The sequence below is a fragment of the Falco biarmicus genome, chromosome 10 (genome assembly GCF_023638135.1).
Source record: "Falco biarmicus isolate bFalBia1 chromosome 10, bFalBia1.pri, whole genome shotgun sequence".
NCBI classification, from domain to species: Eukaryota; Metazoa; Chordata; class Aves; order Falconiformes; family Falconidae; genus Falco; species Falco biarmicus.
This window is the reverse complement of record NC_079297.1, coordinates 35,765,056-35,778,875: the sequence shown is the minus strand read 5'-3', so window position 1 is coordinate 35,778,875 and position 13,820 is coordinate 35,765,056. Positions and strand designations below refer to the sequence as shown.

Genomic DNA, 13,820 nt, shown 5'->3' with positions numbered 1-13,820 from the left:
CAGATTCTGGAAATCACCACTTTTTCCTCACTGTAGACAGAACTGTAACAGCTGCCAGCAAAACTTTCCAGCAATACTAGGGGCCTCTGGACATGAAATTATTTCACGTTTTTACCCAGTTCTCAATCAGCAGAGGGAGTTTCTGAGCACAGCAGGCTCTTTTTGAGCAGATCTTAACAGCTGAACAAAATAATCACGTCATAAAGCTGAAACAGAAGTTACAGCAGCAGCATCGTACATATACGTGAAGCGTTCTTTTATACTGATTGATTTATGCAAATATGAACCCAAATGCCTGTGCTTCCCTTAGGCTAGTCATACAGATGGAGGGAGCAACTTCCATGGTTCACAGAAGTGAACTTCCACAGTTCACTCACTCTCCCACAACCTGCCTTGAGGAGACGCTGCTTTCCTCTGCTGTTTCTCCACAAGACTGACACTTTCTTTGATAGAAAAGAGGCAAAAATATGTATTTTCCATCACTTTAGAGGCATGTGGTAATTTATGTGGGTCAGACGCATGCTGGCTCTGACAGCACATTTTAGAGGCATCCACAGATGCCTGGACAGGGCTTTCCAGATTTAAGCTGTTCTGATGACACAGAGGGTGGGGTTCATCTTATTTAAATTCAGGTGCCCAAAATCTAGGCACCTAATCCAAGACAGTCATCTAGATTCCTATTGTAGGCTACGGAGACAGAAAGGAACAACTGGAGGGTAATTTATCCCACCTAAGATTGCTGGAACAGAGGACATACGTATCTGAGACCTTCCAAAGCCCTCGTCTGTCCCCATTGCCTAGAGCCTGTATCACGAGCTTAGACCAAACGCCTGTGTTCTCGACAATTAAAAAGAGGTGAGATGAGTCTTGCCCAGAGGACACGGTGGTTTCCTGAGCAATAGCTGCAAGCGAACAGAACCCTTAAGCCCCTGGCAGGACTTCTGGTCCTGTGTGCATAAGTGCTGCTGGCTGCCAGATCATGTGGCACATGTGCTTGGGAGTTGTCATGAGTGCTAGTGCCAACAGAAGAGCTCCACAGCTCCTTTGTACGTGTAACACAGAAAGGGGCAGCAAACCCAGAGAGGCAAGACTCCTGGGTAAAGGAGAGACCCACCTCTGTCCGTGTTGTGCCATTTCAATAGCTCTGCGAGCAGGGACTGGGGAGCCACCGTCTGTCACGCTGAGAACCTCCATCGACTTCCTCTCCGGCCGCCGCTTCCCATGCCTGTTCAGCATTGGGGAGTCCACACGCTTCCTGGGGGGATCTTTATGGAAAGAAAACACCGTCAGCTGAATTCGGCTGTGACTTACCTCACACAGGTTGGCTAAACCCTTCCTCAACCTCACCCCCACACCTCCCCTTACGGAGACGGGGATCTTCATGACGGAGACAAACTTTTGCAGTCTCTCCCTTCCTCCAAATTTGCAAACACTAAGACCTAAGTTGCAATCCACCGACAGAAAGGAGCACTGCTACTGCCCTGAATGCACAAGCACTGTAAAATAAAGGTACCGCTATAGCGTAGCTCGCAGAAATAACCTTACAGGGCTTATAACGGTAATAACAAGATGACAGCATGGGCTATAGCACAAGCTGTTAGCCAGAGCATAAGCCATGTAGGGATCCCGCACATGTACTCGGGTTGCTGGAGCTTGCTTTCGATGTCCCTGCCAGCGAGATTAAATGTCACACAGGGACAGGAGGACACTCTGAACTCAGAATTGTATCCTCCTCTGAAAACGCCCTTTTTTGCATCTTTAAGATTAGATTTCAGGTTTCCCCCACTGCTTTGTATTTTTCCTCCCTTCGACATTAGAAATTAAACATACTTGATCACCCAAAATGAATCTCCAATGAGAGCTACTAAAATTTATCTCACAGGTCAGTGTACAGCTTTTACTGCTACAATAACTGAAGCGCTTTACACTTTTTAATGTGTAACATTTCTATGAGGTATTGAAGTGCTACCTTCACTTTACAGAGTGAAACTGAGGTCTAAGAATGACATATTTAAAGGCAATTCATTCCTAAAGGTGCTAAGAAACATTTATTAAGGTACTGAGGAGCACACCTAAATTGCTTTGAGAAGAGTAGATACCAGGCTGCATTGCAGAAGGGGGCTGGCCAAGCCATGCACACTTCCATGGTGCAGCAGGAACCAAATGCAGACCCGCTGAGATGTTTTATTACCGACATCTCTCATGGCATCAAAACAGTAAAAAGGAGGAAGGCAGAAAAAAACTACAGAAGGATTTTCTTTCCTTTGGCTGGGCTATTTCAGTTCCCTGTCTCTATTTATAGACACAGTTTTAATTTTAGTGGGGAGTGACCACCTGTAAAAACCAGCATTCTTCACCCCTGCAGTTAGACAAAAGCTCACAGTGCCCAGCCCCCAAGGCTTCTTCCTCCGCCAGGATTCCTTTATAAAACCTGAAACACCACACCTGACAGTGGTACTGCCTAGTCTGATGGTATTATTTTTATTATCCTGCCCTCCTCACCCCCGCCTCCCTCCTGCTTGTTTCTTCTCTCACCTAATTTTTTCCAGAACAAGATCTTTAAGGCAGGGCTTATACTTGAAACGATGAGCAGAGACGGCTCACATGCAGATGGGCTAGTGATAACAGCTGACCCCATCACAGTATAACCCAAGTATTCTTTGTATTCATAGTAATAACGTTCCTCTTAAAAATTAATTAAAAAAAAAGCAGTTGTATCTCACTCTATTTCAATCTATGTCCAGTCATAAAAAGGTAGTAGAAAATACTAGCAGGGGCAACGGCCTCCAGATTAGGAAAAATACATAGTGCATACAGTTGAGGGAAAAATAAAGGGAGATGAACCTAATAAAGCAGTTCTACTGGGTGACTTCAGCTGCACACATGGAAGTGGTCCAAAGGAAGCTGGGACAGGGTTTAAACATTTCAGACTCCGGCTTCTTCCAACAAGTTCGAAATATGAGAAAAGATTCATCCCACAGGACAACTGCTGGTACCACAAGTGTGACTAGAGCCATGTAACACAAGTAACGACAATGAATTACGTTTGGTATCAACAACGGAGAGCTGATACTAGTTTTGCAGAGGGATATCAGACATTAGAAAGGAAGGTGGAAGAGTGCAGTTTAAAAGAAAGGAAAAGGAGGCAGGAGAAGGGAGATGAAGAAAGCAGCTAATGTCAAAAGAACGGACTTGAGCGAACTCATACTGCATCCATCTTAGTTGATATTACAGTCCAAACAACAGAGATGGAAAAAGGCAAGAAAAGCATTTAACGAACTGATGTTTAAAAAGGCAATTTGATCCAAGCATGTTCAAAACAGAAGACTTCACCAAAGGGAAACTCAGCTGAGTGACACTTACAGAAGTGGACATTAAAAGACAGAGAAGAGATCTGAAGAAGAATTAACTAAAGACTTGAATATCAGGTTTTTGTACAGCCATCAGGAAGAGAAAGCTTGAGAGAAGGACAGTTGCCAGAGGGACCATGAGGGAATCCACAGAACAATTAAGGAGGAGAAGGATATCGCTAACAAGCTAAATGGTTCTTATGTATCAGCCCTTGCTGCTCAAGATGCTGGAAGATACTGATTTACAATCTGTATTTTAGACTATCAAAGAGACAGACTAAGCAAAAAGAGCAGGTGGTGAAACACACCTATAAATTCAGCAACAGCAATTCACAAGAAGTTTGATGGAAAATACATCCAGAAGCTTGCACAAAAGTGGTTGAGCTTTTAATAAAGGTATTTGATTCCTCTTTAAAACTGCCTACAGTCCTACACTATACATGGCTGAGTGTAGCAAGTAATACACATATTTTTCAAAAAGGTTTGAGTAAGAACTGACAGGGCACCAAATCTGTCATCCCTGTCAAGTCGAAAGATACTAAAGAAATAGTTCAATACACAGCCATCCTGCCATAAAGACTAAAATGGCATCATCATATGAAAGCAGCAGAAGATTTTGCAGAAGTACAGGAATTAAAAATCGGAAAACCTCCCATGTTTGCCCTTCTCTTCCTGACCCTGGAAATATTTCACATGGGGAAAAAAAATCAAGTCCTAGTCTGGATCTATGATAGTTTTGAGGATGCATTTTCCTCTTATTTCATATCAGAGAAATGAAGCCATTCCTAAGGATTTTTACCGAGGAAGAGAGAGTAATTTAGGTAATGATCCAATTATAAAGGCATTCATCTGGAAGGTGGGAAATAAAGGTTCAGCTTCCGAGTTTGGACGGGGCACCTATATCCTATACGGCTATTCTGGCCCAATCTCTTGTTCTCTGGTTTGTTAAAGAAACTCCACCCCACAAAAAGGTGTCCCCTCAAGGAGACATTAGTTGACATTCATTCATTTTAATAAGTTTCTCATTTCTGTGTTTTCAGGTAAAGAAAATGGGGCTGGACTTGAAAGGCAGTGAAGGCGGCCTTTCCCTGGCCCTTTGAGAAAGCTTCATATACCTCAGACAGGCAGAAGGGCCACCAGAAGAGAGTGCTAGTCTGAGCCTGCTGTATGTGTACCCGCATCCATCCTTTCTGAGAGCCTACATGCAAAGAAAGAGGAAAAAGCAAAGTACTCTGGGATGCACTTTTCCCCTCCCTTTTTTTTCCACAAGAGCTTGGGCAACACGCAACTCTTATGAACGTGGCTTCCTCAAGCTGCTATTATTAAATCTGTTACTTTTTCTCTGCTCTTCTTTGTGCAAGGCCACGGCTAATGGCTAATGATGAGATATTCATCAGAAGCAGGACTGCTCTTAATTAAACCTTGCCCCATGTTCTCAGAGACACTGCTGGGAACAGAGGCAGTGGAAACCTCCTGTGGAAGAGGAAATACAACCTACAAACACTCAATAATGCTCAAAGATTCTAAAATGAGCCGATAAGGCACAATGCTACATTCAGAGTGGTGTTTCCCTGTTGGGGAACATTTTCACTCCTCGCACAAAAAAATGCAAGAGTGGAGCATAACAGTTCAGTTCAAACCATGAAAACACTTTGCCACGTACACGAGAGATACAGGATGTATTTAGGGTATAACACTTACGTGCTGGATATGAAGATTCTAGAGTCACCTCGATTCTTTTCTTATGACAAAAATATTTCTAAAACAAGATGGTAGTGTCCTTATGTGGCAGGCTAATCTGAGTCAAAAGCTCATTAGTAAAGTGCCAGACTATAAACTGCACTGAACAAGGGGCTTTTGACCACAGGACCTGCAGCTGGCACATCTAACCATCTTCATCAGGATCCCTGCTAGTGTGCTCTCTGTAGCTCTAACCGGGGTAAGCTTTTAAAAACTACTGTGTTGCATAAAAACTTCCATCTCTTCTTCCATAGAAGAGAATTCCCTGCAAAATTATAGAGCCTGGAACCCGGATAAGGTAATAATCCAACAGAGTATTAACAAACTCACAGTTCAACATACCACTGCCCCGGAGGCTTGGGTGATTCCAGGTGAAAATAAAGAGCACTTTGCTTATAGCCTTCAAAGTGCTGAAATAAAATAACTTAAAATCACAACTCTACTATGTAAAAATGCTATTTCAGGTCATTGCTAGAAATGGACTAATCCTTTAGTAGTTAAAACTTTTGTCACTCTGCACAGCAAGAGCCACTTACACAGTTAGCTCCTTAGGGAAGCATTTTTCCTTTCGTCTAGATTAGTGGAGTCCTTGGTGATGAACAGTACCCTAAAATACTAACGAACAGTTCTTTGGGAACCAACAGGTATCACAAGAGCTTTATAAGATATATAATCTTACTGCATATTAAGCTTTTTAGATCTTCCTACGATAGTCTAAAAACATAGGATTTTGATGTGTGTACTATAAACAGGTAAGTGATATCATTCATACTTCCACCAGTGCATGCATTTGCCTACGGAAAAGAGCTTGTGTACCTGCATAACTCCTTGGGGATGCAATGCTACACAGTCTTCCTAGCTCAAGTCTAGAAGCATCATTTCTGCAATACTGCATGTAGATGAGTGATTAGAAAATTCCACCACCAGACGATGCTAATTCTAAACCTCGACTGCTTGCGCAGAGGCAGCCTGTGAGTCCACACGATATTTTCTAAGAAAAGCCCACATTCAAGATCAGATTGGATGTTTCTGCGCTTTGAGACAGACACACCCTGAAAAACGAAGCCTGCGAGTTTAATCACAGCCCCGGCCTGCCTGCCTCAGGCTGAGCATTCTCCAATGCTGGACACTGTTTCACTGGGAAGGTAACAGTGATGCTAGGGTTTATATTGATATTACAAAAAAAAAAAAAAAAAAAAAAGGTGAAGAGGAACTAGTTGAGATGGGTTCATGGTGACAGAGATCATATTTGTAGTACCTATTTCATTTCTGGGGGGAAGATCCTCATCTTCATGACTGGGATACCTCTCCTTCCGGTCAAGCAGAAGAAAATAAATCATTTTCTCTTGGTTTTCCCTGAAAAAAAAAAAAAAAAAGAAAAAAAAATCATTAAATTTGAAGAAAAAAAATCCACATGTAGATAAACCCTTCTCATCAAACACTCGGTTACAGTTATTCTACATAAGCTGGAAGGTTCACGTGCCTGCCAGCGAGATAAACAACCCACAAAGCCTTCGAGAACCTCGCTCCCCAGCAAGCCGCTCGTGAGCAGAGGAGACACGATCCCCACGTTACACACGCCGAACCGAGGCACAGGACAGAGGAGGCAACGCGTCCACAGAAGTCCAAGGAGGAGGGGCAGCCAGACAGGTTTCCTGAGCGTCTCAGCGCTCCTTCCACTATGTGGCCCTTTTAACACCTCAGGAAAGACACCAGCTCTCAGTATAAGCTTGAAATAAATAAAAATCTGCCAGCAAAGGCACAGCCAACAGAAATGACAGCGACGGCAGCTCCCCGCCCGGCGCAGGAAGGCTCAGCACGTGTGCCCAGCACCTTGCCGGCCACGGGGCACCGGGGGGGTGAAACTGCTGCTGGTCCCTCCCAGGAGAGACATCAGGCAGAGCACTCGCTCCCGCTCCCCAGGTTTATAAGCATCCCAGCCCGTGGACACCCAACTGATATGAAGACTGAGCAAGTGCTTACTCTTCCGACAACAAGTCCTGTAAGAGTTTATTTCGGTCACGGAAGCAGCCTAACGAGTGCATGCTATCTAACACGTCTGGGTCAATATCCTCCAAGGAAGGGAGAGAACGAATCTGCACCTTTCGAGGGATTGGTTGCTCTGGTTCTGGCTCGTTCTTACCCCCTCTGCAGAGGAAAGAAGATGAGAAAGAGAAAGGGGGACAGGGAAAGGAGAGAAAAGAAACATGAGTCACAACTGAACCCGTAGTCTGAAACACAGCCTGCAGCAACGGATGGAAACGGCTTGTTAAATTCCCACTGGGAGACCAGAGCTCCCGACCAGACAGATAATTCTTTCCAAAAAAAATTGCCGTGAAGGCTCAGAGTGACCAGCACCTTGTGGATTTGGGTCTTTAACGAGAAGTGCCTGTGTTCAGTCAGCAAGGCAGTAGGCACCTCACTTACCAGCACCTTCACAGTTTAAGCAGCTGCTCAGCGTCCTGATGCCAAATGTTTCTAACACACTAGGCAGCTTTAGAGGGGCTGGCCAGACCTCAGGCCATCAGGGTGAAAGGCACAAGCTGAATGATTCCCTTTCAAAGAAGGAGCTGCAAACAAACCGCCAGTGTTTGTCACCAATCCCGACTACAACGGGCATTGCAGCAGCTTCTTTAAAGCTTCCGATGGGGTTAAGAGACCCCAGTGTTCAGGTCCCCACTTGACACACTTTAAAAAGGGTTTTGGGGGAAACAAGTGGTTTATTTATGTGCCCTAATATCACAACCTCTACTTCTCTTCAGACATGCCAATTTGAAAATTGTGGCTCAAGCGTGATGGCCAAGGTCAGTGGCAGACCTCAGAATACACCATGAGTGGTAGAGCATATACTACTTTAAAAAGAGTTAACGCAGGCTTCCTGCATAATTAGCTCATCCCGTTCGCCAGGCTCAGGAAATATTATTCGTTGCAATTGAAGGCCCTGACTGTAAGAAACAGGTCAAGGTCTCAGAGTATCTATAACTGACCGACTGATGCACATTGCAGGCACCCTGAATAGCATTTCTTTTCATTTACAGTGAGCAATTTACGTAAACTCTACCCACCCAGAGAGGTGGGTTTGGTGTGTGTGTGGGTATTTTGGTTGGAGGAACTACCTACCCCGAACCTTTGCTATTTCTCAGTGGATGCTTTGTGCGTGTTGAGGTGAGGTCCTCCCTTTCCTTTATGTGGGGGAAATGTGTGACTGTTGGGTCCAGGCTCCCTGGGTGGGCAACAGGCATCAGGAGTATTTAAATTGCATCAGATGTCAACATTTGCTGTTTATGGGGTTGTGTTTGCGCAAGAGAGTCTTCCTTTTGATGCTGGCAGAAATCAGGCGAACACAGCTTGGGAACTTACTCGCACTGTTTAAAATGCTCTGGGCTCAGATGTGAGATATCCACGTGGCTACACAGAAGAACGAGCTCCAATTCAAATGCCCCTAATTTTTCTTGGGTAAGTTAGAAAGCAACTCTGGTAGGGGATACAGATGAGATCAAGGTCTCAGCCAGCGTACCAAAAGGAAAGCCAATGCAGATCATCTCCTCCAAGGTAAGAAGGCAATGCCGTCATTGCAGCCAGGGCTCTGACGCTGGGCAGGGCAGCTACATGCCTCACCTCAAGCACAGGAGATTGCTGGGTGCTACTTGCAATTTCTTTTTAAGCAGCTGAAATGCAGTTGTGAGGCATCTGCTCTGTTAACTGCGTTTGTGGGACGTCACTTGCAGAAAGACTCCTTGGAAATTTTCATTTTATCTTCTCTTGAAGCAATGAGAATGTCTTCAGCCCGTAGGGGATACATGCCATGGAATCAGACTCCGGTGTGCATTACAGAGGGTCATGACAAGATGGGTCAGATCCCTCTTCTCTTACTCTGAGCACTCTCACACACCCTGCTCAGTTTTATTCACTTTAGGAGGCTGGAAGCAGAATATACAGGACAGAGAAAGAATCTGCTCCTTGGGACTTGTTCCTATGCATCAAACCCCTAAAACACAGCTTCTGATGTCCTCCTGGAATCTTGCAGAAGTGTCTGTGTCTTCTGCAATGACACCATGGTCTTAAATCTAAGGGCTAGATTCAAAAATCCTTGTTCAACTAAAGAAAAAGCTTATTCCTTGAGTGCCCTGCTTTAAGAAGTAGCGACTCCTACCTCTTAGGATCAGGATCTAGCTCTCAGCAGGTAAGAAGCAATGATTAGATCATAACCTTGCACTCTTAAAGCCAGCGATGACCTTGTCAGTAAGATAAATTCTTGCGGGATGGACCTTTAGACAGCAGCTGAGTGGTTTTGGTTTTTAATGATCTGCAGTTCACTGTTAAAAGGTATTGACTTAATTAATCACTCATTATGTTACAAGCAGATGACCTTAAGGTAATTTAAAGAGATTAAAAAGAATTCTTGTTCTTGAAAATTTCCAGAAAATCCGGGTTCCCTACTAGTTGCCCCAGCCTACAGCAGAGTACCACCTGCAAGCTCTTTTTGTATCAGCCAGCGCGGGAGCCACTTCCAGAGAGCACAGCTTGCCATCTTCTGTAGCTTTTCCTTACGCCCTGCACCTGATCAGCCTCAGACCTAGGCAGGAATTTCCACACCTCCTCATCAGGTAGAAGCAAAACCTCCTAAGAGGCACCTCGGCGTTCGGCAGCGCGATGCCAAGCTTCGGGCAGCGGCACCCGCCGGCTCTGCACTGCGAGTGCCACCGCTGCATTGCCTGTGCCGTCTGCGTCTAGCAGGGAGTGATGAATGCGTGGCATTTCAGCCCAGAGAGACATCAAACAATGTCACACGAGAAATACTGCAAATCACGGGCATTTTTTGAAGGCCCACATGAATGTAATTGCTGCTTTGAAACCCATCCTCTCTTGTGTGCGTCGGCGCACGCCGCCGGCTGTGATGCCAGAGCCGGGCAGACTTCTTCAGTCTCTCCATGAAATTCCCTTGTGCATCTCACCAAGATGCACATCTGCATCAGTGCAAAGCAAAGCAGAACCAGTACAGTTTTTCTTTTTCTGGTTTTAGTAAATTTGGTACCTTCCCAATTAGGGCAATAACTCAGTGTTACAGGAGTATGTATTTACCATATCAGCTAATTTTATTTGCCCTCTTGCCTTATTAAAAATATGTGAAAATAACTGCTGCTTATTTGCTGATTAATGATAACCTGTGCTTGAGGTAAAAGTAAATAATTTCAATTACAAAGGCTTAAAAAACCCTTGCTGAATTAATTTGGGTGGGAGAGCAAGAAGAACTGGAGGTTGGTGATGAAAGGTTTCTCTTTGGTTTCTTTTTTCCTTTTTTAGGCTTGTGAATCATGATTTCTGCTTTCAAGACCTCTTCCTCTGTCTCCCGAGTCTGCAATTAAATCTTTTCCTCAGTTTTACAGCAGCCTTAATATCTATTTGAAGAAGTAAGTGAAATCAGTTACGTGTTCCGAGTACAACTTTCAGGTCAGTAACCTACATATGACAAAGAATGAAGATTTTACGTAGAATAGTAGTGTTCCATGAAATAAGGAAAAACATGAAAGATGTGGGCAAAACAGCCACAGAGTAAAACACTTCTAACCCCTCCTTCTCTGTCAGCATCAATATTTCGAGGCAAAATGAATGCAAAGAGGCTGTGAGACATCACCAGATGAAAGTAACTGAGTTTTGGAGGTGGCAGGGTTATTCACAGACTAAATTTAGCCAAAGGAGGTTAACCTCTTTAGGTCAATCCATGGCCAGTACAGAGAAAATGAGAAAGCGACTCATTAAAAAAGCTATTTTGAGCAGAAACTTCATTTTAGGCAATCTGAACAGACTTCTGGAAGAACCTTTCTCTCTCTATTGACTACACTCGGAGTGAGTCTAGGGGAGACTTGCTTTTGCAAAACTCAGTTTCCACTTCTGAAAACAGCCTCAGATGCTATTTCCATCAGGGTAAAAAAGCTGTTTACTGTGTCAATCATCAGAGCGCGTGACCTTCATGGAGAAGTACATGAAAATGTTCAAACGCTTATGTCTGCAAAGAAATAAATCTTCCAATTCTAAATAAATTAATGAAATAACACCTGCCTAATCGTGCATGTGAGCCTGGGACAACAGTCCTCCGACAGGTGGAAACTTCCAGGCAAAAATCTTGAGGAGGGTTAGAATAATAACTTAACTGATCGATGACATATCATTTCAGTTCCTATTCCAGTCCTGATCAAAGCACATAGAAAGTCAGCTCATTTCACTCCACGAAGGAACAGGGGGAGCAGCTGTCCAGTGTGATGGAACCAGCCTTTACTGCTGGAATTGCTAGTGAGACATTACAGGAAGGGCAGCTCAGAGGTTACAGTTAGAGATTTCCCCTGTCCCCTTCTCCTACATTTATCCGTAAGAGTTTTACAAAATAGTATCTGCAGCAAACAACGCTCTGATCCTTCTCTGGTTTAAAAAGGTGCCAACTCTAGCAACTGCAGAGAGCATGAGAGCGCCATGGGCAGAGGGCTGCCACCCTTTAGGTGAACTAAGAAAAAACCATGTTACTCAACAAACTGTCGAATGCCCCTCAGGTCCTGTCAAGGTCAGGTAAATCCAGAAGTGAACATTACCCACGAGACACAATCAGAGAAAACAAAACGAATCAGAACAAAGGTGTATGATTTTTTTTTTCCTGGTGATAGGCTTAAATACCAGTTCATATCATCCTCAAGTATTTCCCAAGAGCAATGACAGGATTATGAAGGCTGAACTTCCCTTATCGCCCACCTGGGGAACCTGTAGGTATGCTGACCCTGAGAAGCATGTATCAAAGCATCATTTCTTTGTTTAAGATGTGAAGTATTCACCTTAGTTTGATTAGGTTATCATCAGTATAAAAAATTACTTTATTTACTTAGGTTCCTTGAAATACTATCAATGCTATGCAAAGTGCAAGGTCACTTTTAAAAGCCATCAATCTTCCTTATACCCAAACCACTAGACAGGCGTGTACCTTTCCCACAGACCTCCTGTTTCACTGTCAAGACCGCTGCTCTTAATCAAGTCACAGAACTACTCTCACATCAACAGGTTACAAGGTCACAAGCAGCCTCTTAGCTTGCTGCAAAGGAGGAGGAGCAGGGATTAGAAGACAGAAAAGCTCTTGTTCACAGGTACTTACTTATCAATATCATCACTTTTGTTTCTACTTCTGAGAAAAGCCAAGATGCCAAGAAGTAACAACTGAAGGCTTTCTTGTCAAGAAGGTATTACAAGGGATTGTATGTAGCTCTTCGATGGAAAACTAAATATGGTTGGAGTTGGGGCTTTTTTTGCTGATCACCTGCAGGTATCTTTTCAACACAGCAAGTTGCTGGACTGAATGTCTTAGTTCAAACAATTGTTAGCCGCGGTATGAAAAGTTCCTGGCTTGGTATGTATATATCTACAGATGAAATTATATGAGTAGCAAAGGATAAAAAGAAAAATTAGATGCCTTCTGTCCTCTGCCACTTTCTCCACATGTGTGAAAGCTGCTTTCAGACTCCAGTATCTCCCTTCAGAGATCACTAGAATATTAGCTCCTGTAACAGAACCAGTAACGAATACATACAAAAGTGAATTTAAAAAGAGTTACTTACATATACCATATGTGTTTCTGAATATGTTCTAGCTGTAAAGGAAAAGAAAACAACAAATTAGTGCTGTAAAATAGAAAAGTTAACTCCACAAGACATCCTTATTCAAGGCTTATTCAAGTTAAGTCCAACATTCCAGAGATGGATCCGTGCAAACAAAAGGAACCTTATTTTGCATAAAGAGCACGCTCCTCCTCAGCCACCCCACTGGAAAGGAGCCTGTAATTCTGGACATAAGGAATCATTCAGGAGCAAATCCCAGGAAAATGCACACAGAACCCTAGGAAAAGTACAAGGCTTCACAGGGAAGTATTTTGGCAATGGAAGTTTTTCCCTTCCTAAGCCTTTCCTCTGTAAAACTTAATTGAAGCTTAGAAACTGCTCCTTTCTGTATGTGCATAACAGCTGATTCTTTACACCTCAAGTTCATTTCTAGGTTGGGGGGGGGGGGGGAGGACAGGGCAAGGGGACAGAGAGAGAGAAGGAAGGAAACAGAAACAGGTTCAAACATAAAGTGAATAAACAAAATACGCTGTGCATGTGATACAACCTCCCGCCACGACCCATTCCTGACTGGCTTCTCATTTATGAATAAAATCTGATGACCCACAGAATAAGGTTCTATGTCAAAATAATACCAGTTATTGTTCCAGGGCCTGAACACCAGGCTGCAAATTCCTTGTACTTCCCTCTTTCCTGTTTCGCACATGAGCACTCTGCCATGCAACGAGGGACCTGGCAGAGCTGAACAGTGGCCCTGTCCACCTGTGGAAGGCAGATCCCAGCAAATGTTACGTGATGACCATGTTTTCCACCAGTATGGGGAAAAGAAAGTCGCAGCCTTTTTCCAAGAGAAACTCTTGACCAGTAAAAGAGAACACACTGTTCACATGACATAGAGCATGTGAACCTTCCTAATTGTTTGGTTTTTTGTGTTCTTTTTTTTTTTTTGTGGTTTGTTTTTAAGCATCATCACAGTAGAAAATAACTTTTTCTAGATGCCCAGGGATTATTCATTATGTGGACAATATTTCTCATATTACTCGTTATGAAGCACCTTTGTATGTGCAGAACAATATGCACACTCACCGCACACAGGCTTGCATTTGTGCAACACGCAGGTGAGAGACAGGGGAGG

The 13,820-nt window shown here is 43.7% G+C and overlaps 1 protein-coding gene across 15 annotated transcripts in view; it reads right to left on the bottom strand.

Annotated features, from left to right (window-relative positions):
• BRSK2 (BR serine/threonine kinase 2) overlaps nt 1–13,820 on the bottom strand; it is a 315,828-nt gene that overhangs the window by 50,181 nt on the left and 251,827 nt on the right. For 14 of the 15 annotated variants that reach the window (XM_056354309.1, XM_056354311.1, XM_056354312.1 and 11 more), the window contains exons 9-12: nt 12,686–12,717; nt 7,074–7,238; nt 6,349–6,446; nt 1,115–1,265 (exon numbers count right to left, since the gene is read on the bottom strand). In XM_056354309.1, the coding sequence (XP_056210284.1) occupies nt 1,115–1,265; nt 6,349–6,446; nt 7,074–7,238; nt 12,686–12,717 (446 nt within the window). The remainder of the gene's footprint in view (nt 1–1,114; nt 1,266–6,348; nt 6,447–7,073; nt 7,239–12,685; nt 12,718–13,820) is intronic. The other variant, XM_056354316.1, reaches the window with a different exon arrangement.